This window comes from Hippocampus bargibanti, linkage group LG12, assembly GCF_051943395.1.
Source record: "Hippocampus bargibanti isolate YZ-2025 linkage group LG12, ASM5194339v1, whole genome shotgun sequence".
NCBI lineage: Eukaryota > Metazoa > Chordata > Actinopteri > Syngnathiformes > Syngnathidae > Hippocampus > Hippocampus bargibanti.
Window position 1 is genome coordinate 15,871,146 of NC_142745.1, and position 19,232 is coordinate 15,890,377.

The 19,232-nt window shown below is 41.5% G+C and overlaps 3 protein-coding genes and 1 non-coding gene across 4 annotated transcripts; 1 reads left to right on the forward strand and 3 right to left on the reverse strand.

Annotated features, from left to right (window-relative positions):
• Positions 1 to 76: 76 nt before the first annotated feature.
• appl1 (adaptor protein, phosphotyrosine interacting with PH domain and leucine zipper 1) lies at positions 77 to 9,521 on the reverse strand. The gene is made up of 22 exons (XM_089009959.1): positions 9,356 to 9,521; positions 8,589 to 8,687; positions 8,462 to 8,521; positions 8,148 to 8,219; positions 7,954 to 8,041; positions 7,839 to 7,880; positions 7,694 to 7,752; positions 7,471 to 7,617; positions 7,277 to 7,359; positions 6,312 to 6,473; positions 6,022 to 6,210; positions 5,441 to 5,483; positions 5,307 to 5,363; positions 5,125 to 5,216; positions 4,871 to 5,050; positions 4,172 to 4,224; positions 3,908 to 4,082; positions 2,866 to 2,902; positions 2,640 to 2,780; positions 2,091 to 2,141; positions 1,916 to 2,005; positions 77 to 1,645 (listed from the first exon to the last, which is right to left on the reverse strand). The coding sequence occupies exons 1-22, from the start codon at positions 9,407 to 9,409 to the stop codon at positions 1,490 to 1,492; spliced, it is 2,130 nt and encodes a 709-aa protein (XP_088866085.1). The 5' UTR covers positions 9,410 to 9,521; the 3' UTR covers positions 77 to 1,489.
• Positions 9,522 to 10,741: 1,220 nt separating this feature from the next.
• LOC148890694 (uncharacterized) lies at positions 10,742 to 13,160 on the reverse strand. The gene is made up of 6 exons (XM_089009507.1): positions 12,896 to 13,160; positions 12,116 to 12,196; positions 11,911 to 12,020; positions 11,720 to 11,791; positions 11,514 to 11,636; positions 10,742 to 11,287 (listed from the first exon to the last, which is right to left on the reverse strand). Exons 1-6 carry the CDS (start codon positions 12,960 to 12,962, stop codon positions 11,198 to 11,200), a joined length of 543 nt encoding a protein of 180 aa, XP_088865633.1. The 5' UTR covers positions 12,963 to 13,160; the 3' UTR covers positions 10,742 to 11,197.
• A 555-nt stretch (positions 13,161 to 13,715) lies between these two features.
• Positions 13,716 to 13,821, reverse strand: LOC148890695 (U6 spliceosomal RNA). The gene has a single exon (XR_016116786.1). It is a non-coding gene; the product is annotated as a U6 spliceosomal RNA (small nuclear RNA).
• Positions 13,822 to 15,584: 1,763 nt separating this feature from the next.
• Positions 15,585 to 19,088, forward strand: LOC148890696 (uncharacterized). Its single transcript, XM_089010283.1, has 5 exons — positions 15,585 to 15,848; positions 15,963 to 16,187; positions 16,279 to 16,574; positions 17,424 to 17,551; positions 18,720 to 19,088. Exons 1-5 carry the CDS (start codon positions 15,662 to 15,664, stop codon positions 18,871 to 18,873), a joined length of 990 nt encoding a protein of 329 aa, XP_088866409.1. The 5' UTR covers positions 15,585 to 15,661; the 3' UTR covers positions 18,874 to 19,088.
• The last annotated feature ends 144 nt before the right edge of the window (positions 19,089 to 19,232 follow it).

Sequence of the window (19,232 nt, forward strand, 5' to 3'; positions counted from 1 at the left end):
CATGGAGTGAATAAACAACAAACCAAGCGAAACAAAATAACGCGTGTGTTTGGTATGTCAATAACAGTCAGTCAAGGCGGGTGGAGTTAGTGCTTTATAGGTCTTTAAGAAGTTTTTTTTGTTTGTTAAATGACATAAACATGAGACATTGATCATGAGGCATATATGTACATTACGACAATATGGCGTCAGTAAAGTGCCCAACGGTCAACAACTCCCAAAAATGACCCAAATGATCACCAGTAATCATTTTCTGTTATTAAATTTCTATCTATAATCATTTTCTATTTTATGTCTTCTTTTTTTACGTTCATCTTCAATCATCAACACATGTTGCTATACATGTTACGATTGAATCGTGTGGTTGTATTTGCTGTGACTTGTTGTCCCTTCAGATGTTGCCCAATGTGAGTGAGAAGAGAGCGCGAGAGAGAGCGCGAGAAGGGAGAGAAAGAAAGAGACAGAGAAAACCTCATTGAAGCAAGTTCGCTTCAATGGGGTTCAATGGGGGGGGGGCAACAAAAACAAACACTTTCAGTAGGAGTCTTTGCTTCACCAGAGTGGCATTCTCCGGACTCCCATTTGTTGATTCCAATAATGAGAACAAGCGCTGTGTGTTTTAGTACTTTGAAATGGATTAAAAGCATTTGGGAGGGGTGTACATTTTTAGGAAGGTGTGTTTTAAAAATCGTTTCTTTTAATCAGTGTTTGGCAACCTCAATTGAGCCAAGGCACATATTTTAACTAATCTCACGAAAGGTTGATGCACAAGTTAATGATGTACCTTCTGCCATCTTGTGGAAGATACGCTAAGACACACTGGTTGGGTATCACTACTCTATTTTGCAGATTTTAATGCAAGGTGGGTCGCCAATACATCCCCGGCAAGCACGGAGAGCGAAAATTGGTGAGAAATCAATCGGACGCTCATGTTGAAAATGGACTGCAACTACCTGTGTTGCCACAGGGCGGCGACAATTCGTAATTTTTGTCCCAATCAACCACCGCAGCTCATTTTAACATACACAATAGTGCAAACAAATCTACAAATAAGCTAATACCAAACTGCAAACATGCAAAGGTTCACTTTGATTCCCTCATACGACATTTGTTGGATTGCAACTCTTTTCCTCATGTAAAATATGCAACTTGGCCCAAACGCTGACAATTCAGCCTCAAAAGTGCACATTCATTGGCTGCTTTCAAATCAGTGCAGAACAAAGACAAAAAAACTAGGAAGGGACTTTCAGAATAAGAATCACCTGTTGACAAAATGATTATGTGGAGAAATGGTAAATAAAAGTTGTATATCTATAGTTGGCAAAATATAAAAAGCGTTTTTTTTTCCTTAAAAAAAAGGTCAACAAAAACAAATGAGTCTTTGATCAACTCTTGTTTTTCAATCCCAGGCAGCCCGGACGGGTGGGTGTTGTTTCCTGAGCGAGGCGCGGATGGGCGGAGGCTTCGTACCCCTTTTTTAGACGCATGGCTAAGCGTCAGACTCACACTTCTTCTTGCCCTCCTCCCCGCCGGCATCGCTGTCCTCTGATTGGCTGTTGCTCAGCACCACAAAGTGTCCGTCAGCACCAGCGGAGTTGGCGGGACGACTGGATGCGGCGATGAGGCGGCTTTGCTCCTCCAGGTCCTGGAGGACACCACCAAAGATTCATATGTTGGGTGTCTAAATATCTGTGACATCATAACTTTCTCGTATCGCCTTATTTCAGAGCATTTTATCTTCCACTACATGAATCTAAATATCAGATTTTTCCCCCTTTTTGTCCAATCAGATTTCAGCCTACGAGTTTTGACACTTCAAACGAATGCTCACAGATACAAGGCATCGCTACAATTTTTTACTTTGTGTCGCGAGCCAAAAATACAGAAAGATCCAGAAAGCAGAAGACAAGGTCACCTTCTCTATTTGTCTCTGCTTGCTGAGTTCCTCCTGCTGTTTCTCTTTGGCTTTGTCCTGCTCCTTGCGCTTCTCTGCTGCTTTGCGGTCCTATGTCGTGACACGGCAATGACACATTTAGGTAAAGAATAAGAAATTATACATGAAAAAGAAAAATGGGAAAGGTGAGACTCACCAGAGCGGAGTGGAGGGCAATCTGCTTCGCCAAACCAATGCTGTCACAGATCTGAACGTAAAGCAGAAAGGGAGAGATTAGCGATACCTGTCTTTCTTAAAGCATTCTGTCACTTTGGACATTTTTTGTCAGGCTCTTACAGAATGTGCAATTTCATCCATTGAGGAAAATGGATGTAAGGACACAAACAATGGGAAAATTGAATAATATTGAACATGCAATATTGACAATTTTGAATGAATGTGAAAATATCTCCAAAAAGTTAGGCTGCCTTTTGTGTAGAATTTAAGACAAAATGTAAAAAATAATTTTGGAATATGGCTGCACAATAAAATGTCGAAAAAAAATGGTAGTCATTTTTATTTTATTTTTCATACATTTGATACATACATTTTGTCATAATTTTGTAATAAGACAACCACGATATGTTGGATTATTTTTCATTTGTAATAATTTTGCAAAAATATGCAGGGAAACAAACTGTTTTTCTTACATCGTGGGTCAATCTGCATTGAACTTGAAGGTAAAATGTTCAAATAAAATCTCAACCTTCTCGCCGTCATCGTTGGACTCCAAGATGTAGCAGACAGCTCGTCCATCAGCATGCCCGCTGGCAGAGCGCATGATGAATCCAAAAAGTCTCTTGTTGTCTTGATGGGACGAAGACTGAAGCACGCTTGACACTGGAAACTGATGGGGAAAGACAAGTGCACGCACAGTGGTTACAAAATCAACTGCGAAGGCCCAAGTGTGGCGTGTGCCTGCCTGAACCTACCGTGAGTCTCGTCACTTGGGTCTGCGGGTCAATGAGCCTGCAGAGAGAGAGAGAGTGAGAGAGAGAGAGTAAATTAATAACCTTGTGGATGCATCTGGGAACTTAAAAATGGGGGGCAGTTCAGTTGTGTGAAAAAGGGGCCAAATTCTAAAATGAATGGGGCCCGATTTAACTAGATTGCCGAAGTATACTGAACTTATTGAAATAAACAAAAATACATTAATTGGAGCACATTTCTGAATTTCAAATGAAAAACCATTATTTGAGTAAAATGTATTTTTCTAATATATCAACAATTTTAATTCAAGTCAAATAATTTTACAAACATAAAATAAATATTTTCAATTTTCTTTACTTCCTACACAATCAATCCTGTGCTATTTTACTATTCGACTGTATTACAGAAAAGACAAAGACTTAGCACAATATTTCTTACTAGTATCGACTGAAACAAATTTCTTTAATTTGAAGATTTCCAATGTGCTGCGAAAGCTCTGACATTCTCTTAGTTTTACTCTCTGCTATCTTTATGACTGCTTTATTTCCTAAAAAAAAAAGAGTTTACTTCTGTTCTCACGCTCCATATTGCAAACATCTGCTATGTTTGATGTAAATACTGCAATGCACCATGGGTAAATGAATATTGGATTATTTTTTTCGGCAGTTTCCGGCTGATCACGGAAAAGCTCGAAATATCCTCGACCACGACTTTAGAGCCCACCGAAACAAATGCAAGGTGATTATGGCTACATATCAGTGAGGCAAGATGGCAGACGATTAAAGTTAAAACCTTTGATTAAAAACAGACAGTTTTCAATTGCTCTTTAACTACATTTGTTTCTTTGGCTATTTTAACAGAAATATGTCATATGTGACGCAGATCATGTAGCAATATGCAATCCATTGTGGAAAATGCCTGGAATAAAAGGGAATGTGGAAAGAGCGCTTCAATTGTATAAGGCTTGGAATTTTAAAAGGAGGTGGGTGGGGGGGGGGGGTATGATTGAATCAAGACTGAATCCAGATGAGGAGAGTTTGTTACTTGAGGCAATCACAGGTGACGAGCAGGTGTGACTCAGTCATCCTGAAGATGTTGTGAATGGCGCGAGCGGCCAGGATCTGCCTCATGGTCTCGGGGATGACATCCGCCGACTCGGCACTTTTCACCTCCATGGAGCCCAGGAAGCGGACGATGAAGAGCTGGTGCAGGATCGAGCCTGGGGAAAAAATAGATTAATTATATGGACTTGTAGGAAATCTCCACTCCGCTATGAGCGGTAATGAACCCTCCCAGAACGGAGCATACCTTCGCTGTCCTCCGATGTTTTGTCACCCGACTCACCGAATGGATTACTTCTCCTGTGGTTTGAAAAAGACACATTCACAAATTTACTGAAAGCAAATAAAAACACAACATAAAATATTTACACTTTTTAAACTCAAGGAGCCATTTTCGAAACAGATGCGGCTCAAAAAAATGGACTCAGGAAAGAAAATAAATGATAATATGTGTTGAATTAAAACAAGTTTAAATACTTGAACTCATTGATTAGTACCTAAATGGGACTATGTTGATAGTAATATACGGCCATAATAAATCACTATATTGAGTTGAATGGAAATGTTTATATACACCAACTGTTGAATAAAATATTTCAAGTACATGTTAAAACAACTCCCTAGGTTTTAATTCAACGCATTCAAAGCAACTTTGATTCAATCAATGATATGTAAAAATGTTGACATTATTAAAAATAAACAAATAACTAAATAGATATCGATACATTAATAAATACATTAATACACTGACAGACAGACAGATAGATAATGAGGTAAAAGTACCACAAAATTGAAAACTGATTTCAATCATTCTAAAAAGACACAAATATATCCTTCAAAATGTTGTCATTATTATTGCAATGATAATCATCGAACCGATAACAAAAACTCCGACTCATGATAAGAGTCATGACGATCACAATTTCTCATGGCTGCAAACAAATACCTGCCAGCCTGGGCTGCCGTCTTGCTGTGTCTGACGTTTTCCTCGCTGACGGGGGAGATGATATCAAACTGGATCGGCGTTTCCGGGGCAACCAGGGCGTCCAGTGAGAGGGCAGAGAGGGCAGGCGATGGCTCGGAGCCCACGGAGCTGATGCTGCCGGTTCGCCCCATGCGACTTTTGCTGGAATGAAGCAAGCAAGTAAGTAAGCGATGGGGTGCGGGCGAGGAACGTTTTCACACGGTCACGCAGCTAACCTGGCAGGCCGCATGCCGTCGTGTCTCTCCTGGAAGGACGGCGACGGCGTCACCGCCTCAATGGCTAATTGGTTGATTCTGGCAGCCACTTCCTGTCGGTGGAAAGTCACGTGGGTTGAAGGGTTTTTTTTTCTGCACACGCACGCACATGTGCTCAAAATATGACTTTCATGCGCACACACCTCTGTGTTTTCACTCAGGTAGATGCGCCTGGAGATGTTGTTGATGGTGGCGATCCACTGGCGAGCAGAGAACGTCAAGACCCGGTCAGAGAAGAACCATTAACGATATCTGGTGAGACTTTTGACTCACTTACCTCCTCGCAGTCCTTCCTGCTCTCTGCTTGCAGTGTCACCACTCTTGATGAGGCGACACACAAACACACACACACACACACACACACACACACACACACACACACACACACACACACACACACACACACACACACACACACACACACACACACACACAAAATACATTTGCAAAAAATCTTCGCTACATAGTTTTGGGTCAGGTTGGATCAAGATCAAACTACCGAATGCAACAGGGGGCAGTCCAAGTGACAGTCAATATTCTTGTGTGTAATTTTCATTTATTACTTTTGTTTATGCGAAAATATTGATGCACGTGTGATATTGAGACGAAAGTATTTTGAATGAATTCGCAAAATTGTTTAAAACTATATTTTTCACTTTGCCGTTATTAGACATGATTGATCAAGGGTGTCAAAGTCAAAAAGTTTTTTTGCCGCGGGTTATGAATTTGGGGAAGCCATTAGACTGTTTCATCATCATCATACATTTCATTTATAAGCGCATTTCAAAACTCTCAAGGTCACTTTACAGTCACAGGATACGTTTTTCTGTGGGTGAGCAGCGGCAGGGGTGCTCTTACTTCTTGCCGTCGAAGGATGTGATCTGGAAGCAGAAGCGGCGGTCATCGCTGTCCACCGCCATGACGGAGGCGTTGTCCAAGTCGGTCACCAGGCCGCCCGCCACTTCGCCGCGGCCCTGCTGCATCAGGTTGCCCCCTTGGGTGAAAAAGTACTGACGCTCCCACGACGAGGATACCAGGCCCGTTTTACTGTTTTGGGGTATTCGGACAACTCAATTAACTCAAGTCACGAGATTAAAAGTGTTTAGTGGGACGTCAATGTCACGCGTCCCTTTTTGCGGCGTACTCACTTGCGAACATAGAGGTAGCCTTGCCTCTGGGTGAGGTTGCGACACACCGGCGAGTGGAGCGGGTCCGGGTCGCAAGGGGCATACAGAGGGTCACATGACTTCTCCATCTGCTCGATGGTCTGCTGCATGTTGCCCACTTCGTCTTCCATCTCCCGACGCACGCTGATGCCAGCGCAAATTTCAAATATTATTACTGACAAACTGAGCATCCCAGGAGTAGTCGTTACAGCTATGACTAGGAAACATTTATAATGTAACATTTTTAACTTAACATTAACATTGTTATATTTGTCTTCCGGTATTTTAAGTTGCAGTTTTGCCAAATATTTTGTTTTCATTTTAATTTAATCTGACCCTTCTAATGTTTCAATATGTGGGTCTATTTTTTCCTTCATTTTCTAATATTCCTGTCATCAATAATTATAACAAAATATTTTTTTTCAGAAATATTTTAAATTTATGTAATTTATTCCTCACGTGCATTTTGTCACATTATTTTTTTTTTTATATATTTGTGTAACTTTAATTAATTAAATTTTACTCTCATTTGCAAGATATCCCTCCATATTGGTCATAATTTTCTTTTTTTTAAGAAATGTTTTTCAAATTTATCTCATATTGTGGTATGAAATATTTTCACTTTCTGAATTTTATTCCGAATGTGCATTTTCTCAAATATATTTTTTTATACTTTTGGAAATATTTGTGTATGGTGAGTTACTTAAATTATGCATGTTGGTCAATTTATAAAACCGTTTTTCATTATATTATTGAATTCCATGTCTTGTTTTACATTGAAAGTCATTTCCATATCATTTTTGCATGCCTCCTTATTTTTAGCATTATTATTAGATCTTTTGGGGTAATATCTTGAGCATTATTAGCATTGGCAAATGTCGCTCATGTTTTGACGTATGACATTTCCATGAGCAAATTTCTCCTAACCGGGTAAAGGAGCGCCTTACTTCTGGACGCTGGTCCCGATAGTGGCCAAGAAGTCCTCCCATTGTTGGCTGAGGTTTTCTGAGCCCATCTTGAAGAAGTTGATCTGCATACAAACATAAATAAATAAATCCTCAAAGTAAGCCATTCACAGTAAATTTCCCCATTGTGGGACTATTAAAAGCTTTCTGATTCTGATTTGTGTTCCGATCTACACCTGAGCCTGCATGTATCCCAGCAGCGGCTCCAGCAAAGCCGTCTTCTTCTTGTACTGCAGTGTGTTGAGGGAGCAGAAGTAGTGCATCATAGTCTGGTGTTGCTTCTTGCGCGACGTGTACACATCCTCCACCGCCTCAGCGCGCATCTGTCACGCACAGTGATAACCACAATTACCTCAGCTTCCTCGGGCGGACATTTGTGGCACGTTTCGAAGAGCTTACCTTGTCATTGTCCTTCCTCTTGGACAGGCGGCTGTATCGGTTGATGGCCGTGTCGTGATCTGCAATGATGACGGTCAAAATGTTGAGGAAGACGAGAGGACTTTGTTTTACACAAACCAGAAAGGAGTGTCCGCGACGGACTTACCATCACTGGATATTTGAAAAACTTCCTTCAGCGTTAAGTTCTCTGCAAGCACATCACAAGAATATGACGCTTTATATCTGAAAATGAAATGTCATTATATTTAAAAGCCAAATACCCTTCAGGTCTCTCTCTTTGAACTGCGTTATGGGGAACATCATGGCATCGGCCAGTTGAGTCGACAAAACGGCGTGACAAGAGCTCAACTGGTCAAAGATACAAGCACAAAAAAACACAACCGAAAAAGAGACTTGAATCTATGGTGATGAAGAAGTAGAAGGATTACATGAACAAGAAATGTCATACACTCACCTCGTCAATGACTTTAGCAAACTGCTGCAGGGTGGAGCTCATTACTTCATCGTCACCCCCTAACGGAAAACGCTACCCTCCCCGACCCAAAAAAAGTATTACTGCTTTTTGGTGAAGAAAACATGAGTCTTATTTTAGATCACCAAGACATACTATGTAATCATAAGTAAAGCAGCCTTTGAGAGAAAACCATAACAAACTGTCAGCAACAATTATGATGGTTATTAATACAATCATACTGTAAAACGTTTTTGAAATCCCCCCTCAAAAAAAAAAAAAAGATAACATGATGCATCAATGCAAACATTCCAAACCTGTTTGTCGTACTCTTTGAGCAGTTTGGACGTGAGATGTGTTGCAGCACTCAGCTCATTCTGAAAGAATTTTTTTTAGATCACACACACTCATCACTGAGGTTTGTGTGTCCATGTGTGTGTGTACCTGGGCATCATAGATCCTGTGCATGGCCTGATATAGCATGGTGCAGTAGTTGGACATGGCTGCTGTGTCCTCCTCAAACACTCCCAGCAGAGATCGGGTCTGAAATAATAATTTTTTTAACCTGCAGAACCTAACAACATATATTCAATGAAAATGCACCCAATTCGCACACATTTAGTTTTTGCACACTCGACTCATTCAGTGGTGCCTCATCATTTTGTATTGGATTATTTTCATTGAACCACAAAAACAAAGGGGGGCTGTCAAGGAGGAAGGGAGGTGTTGCAAACAAAAGAACTGTCAGTTGTCATACTTGTGTGAGCCAATGTTATACAGTAGTGGGGGAAAAAGTTAACTCCCCCCCCCCCAAAAATGGCAAGACACCAACATTGTACCAGTGCACTGAATTATCTTCACAGTAGTGACGACAAGGAGTATAGTACAGCGACCACAACAACGACAGTGAGAGATAGACATTAATGAAGAAAAATGACAGAAAGGGGATAGCCAGGCGGCTACGGAAGTAAAAGAAAGCAAAGATGGCTCGCGCCCATAGAAGGAGACGCCTCCCCGAACGACGAGGTGGAAAATAGTCATTCGCTAATGTGTCAGATGGGCCGATTTTCCTCCAGCCTTCCGTCTCAACGACCGGGTGCTAGCTATTAGCATGCGGCTAGTTGTTGACAAACACTGATATTAGCATAGCAAGGCACTAGCGGTAGCATGTTAGACGAAAGCTTCACATAAAGTCAGGTCTTTTTTTTAACCTGCGGGCTGTCCTCCAAGGTCTCTTCGAGAGGCAGCTTCTCTATCCCAGGCATGACTGTAGCTTGAGACTAGATGGCAACAGACGATAGAAAAGACAACAAGATATTTGCCTGTCAACTCCCACTTTAAAGATTTCTTTTGGGGGTAGAACCCGGAATCACTACAGCGGGCAGAAACTACTCGTTTTTTGTTAACCTTATTTTGATTGGACAAATGAAAGTATATAAGCTTCTGATTGGACAATCGTGAACGTCCAACCTTTGGATGTTTTTTTTTTGTTAAAGAGACAAGGTGCTATGCTATGATTGCGTTTAACCCTACAACAAAGCTGCAAAATGGCTGACGCTTTTAATGAGAGTTCGATTAGCTTTTTTTGTCAAGATCAATTGCTATTAAATTGGATTGGATTTGCCTTTATTAGTCTTGCAGTGGCGAAATTTACATTTCACAGCAGCAAAGTGATGAAAGGAATGAAAGTAGAAAAACAAAATAAATGAGCTGCTGGAAAGGCAGCCCCTTTCGCGGCGCCGTCTTGAAGTCAAAAGAAGAAAAACAAAACTATAACAAATGACATGACAACACAAAGACACAGAGAGTCATTCATTCTTAAGCACTTTCTGTACCCTCTTTGTTACATGAAGCAGTTCCGGATGAAAGAGGAGTGGATCAAAGCGTCTCTTCACCAGTGGATCAGGGACATCATGGTGGAATGTGCACGTCGACTACAAGCTAAATGTTGAAAGCAAACACGCAGCTGTAGCATCCATTGACGAAAAGAGATTGTCTCACATCTCCTGTCCCAAATAAATCCACTTCAATTCCAAGCCACAGTAGTTCCACATACACATCGGCGCTCTGCGCTGACTCTCCTTTCTTCTTATCGCGGGCTCCTCAAGCTATGCATCCATCCAGCCGCAGACTGTCCAACAGCACCAACCTTTCCGCTGAACAAAGCGGACTCATGAGGTGGTCAATGTTACATTAAATGTTATGGATTTGAAATTATTTTGAAAATACATATTTCTTGTTTTTCTTTGTACAATGTATTTTTAAAACAATCAAAATTCTTTACCATTATCAGTTTACTCAAAAAGTCTTATTCATTTCACATACAGTACGCATTGTCATCAAATGTTCATAGAGTTGCTTGATCTGTAGCCCCAAGGGGACACAAGCCAGTGTCTTATTGAGCCGGTCCCAAGCCCAGAGGGTTGTGTCATGAAGGGCATCAGACGTAAAAGCTTGGCCAAAACAAACATGCCAATCAAACCTCTGAAGATTGGATTGGATTTAGTCATTCTAAGCGGCTTGCACGCTGGGTCCGAGAGGGCAGTAATTTCATCTGTGCTGTATGTCATGCATATTAGCATATTTTACAAGAAAGCTGACTTTGACTTGATTTATCTTTATTAGTCTCGCAGTGGAGACATTTACATGGAGGACACTGATTCGCTGTGGCGACCCCGGAAGGGAAAAGCCGAAAGAAAAAGAAGAAGATACAATACGCTATCCGCATGCAGAAATTAATTATGAGTAACAAAATCATAATGTGGTTTGAAAATAAAATACAGACAAATCAATTCACCCTAAAACCACTTTATGAAAGATAAATCTGTACAATCAGAACCTGCTTATTAAACATTTGTTACAAATGAAATAAAAACAGAACTCCTTTTCTCTGATCATAATATAAAAATACGTATATGTCATATAAAAAAATCACAATATCACCAGAAACATTTCTTATGAGCAAAAACATCCAAAAGTCTTCCTTTGTCCTTCACTTGGTGGGCTGAAGGTACTACGGCCGCCATGTTGATGAGACTTCCATGACTCATCAGCTAAAACTGCTTCAGAATCTGCTTCGAGAGCCAATCCAGACCTTCAATCAGACCTGACCCGCTCACCGCGCAGGATGCCTGAATATAATACTACACACACACACACACACACACACACACACACACACACACACACACACACACACACACACACACACACACACACACGTACACAAACATTTATCCAATTGATACGCACAGAAGGAAGGAAACAATTAAAATGAGAAATTGGATTTGCTGAAAGAAAGGGAGATTTTATTTGAAGGCCACATGTTCCAAGCCTCAGGTCACATGTAACCTGTAATGTGTAACCTACCGGTTGCGTGACCCCCGACAGGCGCAGGCCGTCGCTGACCTGAGCGACTGTCATGGCTTGTGGGAGGTCCTGCTTGTTGGCAAACACCAGCAGCGCCACCTTTCTCAGCTGGTCCTCTTCCAGCTGTCACACGACACCACTTATCAAATGAAATACCTGGATGTCAATATGTTTATGGATGATTGACTGACTGATTGATGACTCACGATCCTATGCAACTCTTCAGAAGCCTCTTTGAGTCTCTGGGGGTCATTACTGTCCACCACAAAGATGACACCCTGAACAAACACCCGTTGACATTTTTGACAATTCATGGAAATTAATCACTTTTTTTTAATTGAAAGTGGACTGTTTGCACATTGGTGTTTGTGTAGTAGCGCTAGTGTACAGTACTTACATTAGTATTTGTGTAGTAGTGTCTCCATAGCGGTCTGATGACAGTTTGCCCGCCGACGTCCCAAACGGTGAAGGAGATATTTTTATATTCAACTGTTTCCACGTTGAATCCTGCAAAAAAAAAAAAAAAAACAAATACAGCGAATGTTTTCATTTTACAATTTTCAAAAGGTGTTCACTATTTTCTATTTATTTTTTTAACTAACCCACGGTGGGGATGGTAGTGACCACCTCAGCCAGCTTCAATCTGTACAGCAAAGTTGTTTTACCGGCAGCATCCAGACCCACTATGACACACAAAACAACGACATAACAAGTAGCGGTAAAGGTACAACTACAGGCTTAGTGTATTCAAAAGATACTTTAGTACTTTTATATATTTTTATTCTTTGCACTATGTACAGTTCTTTTTATGAAACCTTTTAGTTCCGTTGTACATTTCAGTCTCCTGACATTATCTTTTGTGCATAGAATACTTTGTTTTATCTTTTGACCCCCCCAACCCCTTTCAATTTTGCTGTTGTAGATTGAAAATTTCCCCATTCTGGGACTATTAAAGGCTTTCTGATTCTGAAAAGAAGTGACCCAAAAAATTTATTGTTATTGTGCTGATCTCCCCCCGAACCCTGTACGGTTTAAATGGTGATTTATAAATGGGGAAAAAGAGAGCACTTGTTGCTCTCTCTGCCCACTATACAATTATGCCCTTGATTATTGATGTACATTGTTAGCTGAGAAAAAAAGTACACTGTTTGTACAACATGTTTATTACCAGAATTGTCCTGAATAAATGACAGTCAGGGGTGGGGGGCTTTACACTATTGCAATATATATATTATATATATATATTGGCATGTAAATGGCAAGTAAATAAATTCCCCTTTCATGATAACAAAAACAAAAATTATAACACAGCCACTAATGCTTATGCTACCACGACCAATGATAACAAATGATAATTATGAAGAACCAAATTTTGAACTCACCCATGAGAATCCTGGCGGGTGTTTTGGCAGTAAACATGGAAAAAAGTCGCGAAATGAAGACGCCCATCGTTGCGTGTCCTCTTTCAATGATCTTTGTGTTGTTCCTCTGTTGTCAAAACTGGTCATTGTCGGTCTGTGTTCCTTTATAGGTTGGGACGGGGTTCGCGTTTGTGTGTGATTGCGAGTCATTTCATTTCTTGTCATGCGTGTGCATGTCAGATGAGTCCACGGTGACAGCCGACAGGTTACAAAAATAAGCACGACTTCCGCCTCAAAGTAGTGACACTTACCATGCGCCGGAAGTTATTTGACACAAAGACACGCCCGGCCGTGGCTTCCACTGAATCGCTTTGGGTTGTTTGAGGAGCGAAGAAGAAAAAAGGCGGAACAAATTGGGACGTCACATGACCGTGGGTACGCGTCGACGTCACAACCGTCGATGAGAAACAACACTTCGCCTGAGCATATGAAAACGTTTTTTAACTTTCATATTTAGAGACAACTTACATTGATTGAAAGCAAATGATGATTATGTTCAAACTACAATGAAAAAAATCCATTTCCCACTTCCTAGAATTTTTCTTCATAATTTTCCTCCATAATTGTGTATTTTACATCAAATCGGAAACCCGGTCGTAAGTCGGATGTTACCTGTATTTGTTTTATTTTGAATGTTCATACTGTTTGGACACAATTTTGGCAATGTATATTTTTATGAAACATTTCAGCATTTTTTGGCAAATGTATGTTTTAGTGCCCATACGAAGACAGTCCACATGATTCCCATTTTACAAAGGGGAAAAATATTTCCAAAGGGGAAAAACATTGGAAACGCTTCACGATTGTGCGTGTCATCCTTGCGCAGGGAACCATGCTAATCTTCTCTGTATCGTTCCAATTTTAGTATATGTGTTACAAAGTAACACAAAAGTAAAGACTGCCTGAGACCTATACATAGCGTTCCATCTGGACGCAATCTATAGTCGCGGTGGGAATCTTATGACCAATAAACCACCGAATCTACCAAATACAACCAATGATCTACGTTATCACTAACCATTAAGATATTCTACGCTATCACTAACCATTAAGATATTCTACATCTGCAAACATAGTCAGAAGGGGAACTGACTTAGCACGGTAGCTTATAGGGACACCGAATGCTATTTGTCAAAGAATGCTTAATGGGAAATATATGTAAATTATTTACGGATACCGGGTCTTGATTGGCTGTCCTCGAATTTACTGCACTGTTTTGAACGCTCTCATTAACTAACCGGGTTTAGTTTATAAAGACCAGAAATTGTAGACTATAAAATACCATATAAAAATAAAAATATAAATAAATCGCAAAACAATACTCTGTAATTTCTGTTTATGGCAAGGCATGTCAGACGTCATTGTTCCTTTTCAAGCGCTGACTCGTGGATGCCTCGATCGAGGGACCTGTCTGTGCATTTCCTCGGTCCCTCGGGAGAGGGCGCTAATCCATTTGACCTTTTGCCGTTTCTCATTGCATGGTTATCCTTCAGGTTTATCAACGGCTAGTTTTGTCCGTATCTGTTTCGAAAAAAGGAGTTTCAACAGACAGTTTTTGAGTTCAGGTTTATAAAAATAAAAATCATCCATTATCTGAATATTTCTGTGTTTTTTTCAGTTCTTTCAGTCTTTCCCCATTTCATGTTTGTATTTTTTTGTGGGGGAAGCCAATGTAAATTTCTTTCCATTTCTAGCCTATTTTTGCCAACTGTTTGGGTCCAATTTTTGGTGTAACAACCTTGCGTTTTTCCCAGATACTGTACACATGTCTGCATTATTTGCAACATCTCATCTCATCTCATTTTCCGTACCGCTTATTCCTCATTAGTGTCGCGGGGGTAGCTGAAGCCTATCTCAGCTGTCTTCGGGCACGAGGCGGGGGATACCCTGAATTGGTTGCCAGCCAATCGCAGGGCACACAAAGACGTACAACAGTCACTCTCACACTCACACTTAGGGACAATTTGGAGTGGTCAATCTGCCTGCCATGAATGTTTTTGGAGTGTGGGAGGAAACCGGAGGACCTGGAGAAAACCCACGCGGGTCCGGGAAGAACATGCAAACTCCACACAGGGAGGCCGGGGAGTCCACGTAGCGTGTAGCGGTTTGCTTGTAGCTTTTGCTTTATTGAATACAACAAACGTTTTATTTGAAAAAAACATCTTTTTTTTCTTGAAGAAGTTATCGGCCGTTTTGCAAGTTGTACGGCTCCGGGCAGATGTTATTTCAAACACTGATAATAATAATAATAATAATAATAATAATAATAATAATAATAATAATAATAATAATAATAATAATAATAATAATAATAATAATAATAATAATAATACTGTACATTCATTTATAAGCGCCTTTCAAAACTCTCAAGGACACTTTACAGTCACAGGATATTTTTTCTGTGGGTGAGCAGCAGCAGCAGCCACACGCGGTAGCGTTCACTCATTTGGGAGCCGAAATCATCCGGCTCTTTTTTGCGAGCCGATTCAAAAGAACCCGCTTTCTAAAAAGACCCGTAATTTCTACCACTCGTGACTAGTGTGTGTGGGGGAGGAGGACCGTTTTCAGGAAAGAGGAAATGAGAAACACCAAAAGACAAAACTTAGCAGGAAAACGAAACTAATCCTGTCCATGCATGCAATCAAACTCGGATACACACTCAGTCGCATGCACACGCTGAGAGAGAGAGAGAGACCGTACACTCTGTCAGCGATTGCATGAAGTTTCATGGACACAGCGTTCATTCCGTGCATGTACGGCAAAATGAAGATGGCCGAAATAAAAACAACTGTTTCTTCTACCAGTCTGATGATGATGATGATGATGATGATGATGATGATGATGATGATGATGACGATCACAGAAACATCCACCAGTTCCAGCAAAAATGAATTTGCGCAGAAGTTTACCACAGGTACCGTTGGAAAATGATGTGACTTTGTACAAATTCTACTTGGGCGTAAAATGTGAAAGGGTTTCTATTTCAACCGTGTCGGTTTTTGACTCCACTTTGTCTTTTGCTGTGCAGCTGCATCATCCAATTTAAACGGAAAGATGTTCACGTTGTCTTCCAACGGTAGAGGACAAGCAGGGGTGTCTTTTTACCCCCCTTACTTCTCTCTCAACAAAAGCAAAGTTTTGGCCAACCCAACCCAGGTTTACCGACAGGGAATCTTTGGTTTGTGGCCCAACCCTACCACGGCCTACACAACCCAACCTTACCCGAGCTGGACTACAGGGGCCCCCACTAAAGGTGAGTGTAGTCAAAATATATATATCGGAACATCAATGATCCTCTCATCGATTCAATTATGACCCGCTGTATCCGCCACCCAAACCCATAGGTGTGACAGTGTGTCTGCGCTACCTATTGGACAGTCTGACGTCATCCCGCAACATCTTCACCCTCAGCCCGACCGACCAAGCCTTTTTGACGCTGTCCTCGAGCTATGAAGACAGCGACCTGCTGGTCTTGACCTCAGCATACTGGAGAGTGACCCTCAAGGCCAATGTGAGGATGTGGCCCGGGATCAGGGACGACCTGTGGACCAGATTGTGCCTCACGGTGGACGCTGTCAGAGGAGTCGTGCAGGTCTTCAGCGGAGCCTACATGAGCGTCAGGAAGATGATACCCGACCAGGTGTCGTCTGCATATCTGTTATTCTAGTCCAAGGGTGTCAAAGTCAGGCCACATTGTTGTTACGGTTTCCTTTCGGGGGTTTGTTACGAACTTAGGGAAGCCATTACAATGTTTCATCCCCTCAGAATATTACATACAGAACTCACAACAAATTAATGAATAACTAGTTTTTAAATCTGAAGTCAAGAATAATGACTGTTATCTTGGTTTACATAAGACAATTTGAATTTTGGGTTCGTACTTTAGCAAGCATCATGGAACTTGACATGGTTGATTTGCTTTGCTGGGCCGAATAAAATGATGTGGGGGGCCAAATTTGGCCCCCGGGCCTTGACTTGGACAACAGTGTTCGAGCCGCTCCAAGTGTGCTGTTCAGTTTCTCTTTCGATGCACCTCTCTATCCGTCTGCCCGTCTATCTCTCTATCTGTTTGCCACACACTGTGCAGCAACCGCATTTCTATCTGTCTTTCCACCCATTTGTCTCTCTCTTTTTCTCTCCATTTATCAGCCATCAATTCATCGTTCGTGGCATGTCTCTGTTTATTCATCTGTCTTTCTGTCCATCCACTGGTCTCTCGTTCACCCTCCCATCCATCCGTTCCCCTGCCTCCATCTCTCTCTGCTCATTCATCCCTCCTTCAGGCTTGCCACCATCGATCCTGTCGACCCGTCTCTCCCGCCAGCTCTCATCCATCTTGTCATCCGCCCATCTATTCAATCATCTGCCATCCATCAATCCAGCTGTCTGAATATCCGTGATTAATTCTGATGAGAAAAGTACCAGAGAGAGAAAAAGTCTTGTAAAAACTTGTGTGTGTGTGTGTGTATGTGTGCGTGCGTGTGTTCAGTATGCGTGGTCAGGTGAGCCTGTGATCGCCATGTTGGGAGTGGACGGTCAGGTGACGGATGTGCAGATTTGGGACTACCCGCTTTCATACAATGCCATCTTCAATTACATGACCCCACCCAACTACGGGTAAGATCTGTGCCGTGACCAATATCAGTGTTTGAAATACCGTCTGCCCGGTAGCGTACAACTTCTACATCGGGCGTACAACTTTCAAAACGTTTCGGCCCAGGTGGCCGACAACTTCTCAAAGAAAAAAAAAGGTCATTTGTTTCTGTTAAGAAACTTAGATTGTATCCTCATTTTGTGTCATGCTGTAATATTGAGCAGATCTGGCAACCCAGCCACCACGCGACATCACGTGATTTGACAGCGATCAAAGCCAGTCTATATGTTTGACTTCTCGTACGACGATGAGCGCAGCGACTGCTCTCTGTGCTCCGGCAAATAAATATCCTACTCGTATGATCTAAACAAGAGGACCATCTCAACTCTTTATTCTCCCAAATGCATCGCGAAAGCGCTGAAGATCTTAACAGTCTCATGCAAACAAGCGAGCTACAAGCCACATAGGCTCCTCTTTCTTAGCGGCTTTGAAAACTCTCAAGTACACTTTTCAGTCAAGGTGTCGTCCGAAGCACAAAACAGGGTGCCGAGTATGCAAATTGTCAAACAGGCTTCCGATTGGCTGCCGGTGCCGAGTATGCGGCAGCCAAATCATAATTTGCATACTCGGCACCGGCAGCCAATCAGAAGCCTGTTTCGTGCTTCGGACTACACCGTGACTGAAAAGTGTACTTGAGAGTTTTGAAAGCCGCTTAGAAAGAGGAGCCCACATGGGTTTAAGCAGATAATGCAACGCAAACACTGCATTGGGTACCATGACGACAAACACACCTGGAGCAAAATCTTTAGCAAGGGCTATTAACCATATATTAAGCAAGGAAGCATTTGTGGTAGGTACTTCCTTAATTTAAATAAATCCTTTCTACTTTGCAACAATGTTTTTTTTTGGCGATTAGTCGTCTTATGGCGTTTCAAGTTGTGAAAAACGGGGCAGGCAAGTTTATGACCCGGTAGGCAACTTTTTGTCATGAGTTTCAGACACTGGCATTAACCCCGATAAACGAGGGATTACTGTATTTCTTCCACATGTTTGAGGTTAGAAACATTCGTTGGCAAAATATTTGAGCACATTTCCCACCAATTCCCTGCCAATCTACCAAACAACTGCAACTCGATGTCTCAGTTTATTTAGTGGAAAGACGAAAAATAAAAAGTTCTTTTTTTTTTAAAGCTGGCCCAGAGGTTCTGTGCTGACGTGGTCCGACATTCAGTATTCGGCGACAGGCCGCGTTCTGCTGGAGGACAGCTACGGGAAAAGGCAGGCGGCAAAGACCCGCAAGAAGAAAAAGCAAACGTGGAAGAACAAAAAGGCATCATTTCAATGATTGACACCCCCCACTGAGCCTTGCCCATTGTCAGCCTTGGTGGAGGTCCCTCGTTGCTTTTCAGTGGATCATAATTGAAATACAACTTGATTGACAGCTGCTGCTACTTCCTCTCACCTGATAAATGAACACCTTTTTTTTTTTTACAAATATTACTTCCACTTTGTTTTTGTAATCACCTAATAATCGAAAATAAAGACAAAGCATGAGTGACATTTGGAGGAAATATTTTATATTTTATTAGCAGAGTATTGACGGAAGCATGATCTGTATTTTTGTTAACATCAATGAAAAGACAATGTTGACTTTGAAATTGGATTGGATTTGCCTTTATTAGTCTCACAGTGGAGAAATTTACA

Coding starts and splice junctions, on each gene's coding strand:
- LOC148890696 (XM_089010283.1), top strand. CDS start 15,662: ATGGACACAGCGTTCATTCCGTGCATGTACGGCAAAATGAAGATGGCC. Junction 15,849..15,962: donor TGCGCAGAAGTTTACCACAG/GTACCGTTGGAA, acceptor TTTGCTGTGCAG/CTGCATCATCCAATTTAAAC. Junction 17,552..18,719: donor ATGACCCCACCCAACTACGG/GTAAGATCTGTG, acceptor TTTTTTTTAAAG/CTGGCCCAGAGGTTCTGTGC.
- LOC148890694 (XM_089009507.1), bottom strand. CDS start 12,962: ATGGGCGTCTTCATTTCGCGACTTTTTTCCATGTTTACTGCCAAAACA. Junction 12,021..12,115: donor CACTACCATCCCCACCGTGG/GTTAGTTAAAAA, acceptor TTTTTTTTGCAG/GATTCAACGTGGAAACAGTT. Junction 11,792..11,910: donor ACTACTACACAAATACTAAT/GTAAGTACTGTA, acceptor GTGTTTGTTCAG/GGTGTCATCTTTGTGGTGGA.
- appl1 (XM_089009959.1), bottom strand. CDS start 9,409: ATGCCTGGGATAGAGAAGCTGCCTCTCGAAGAGACCTTGGAGGACAGC. Junction 8,688..9,355: donor CCTTGGAGGACAGCCCGCAG/GTTAAAAAAAAG, acceptor TTATTATTTCAG/ACCCGATCTCTGCTGGGAGT. Junction 5,217..5,306: donor ACCTGAGTGAAAACACAGAG/GTGTGTGCGCAT, acceptor TTCCACCGACAG/GAAGTGGCTGCCAGAATCAA.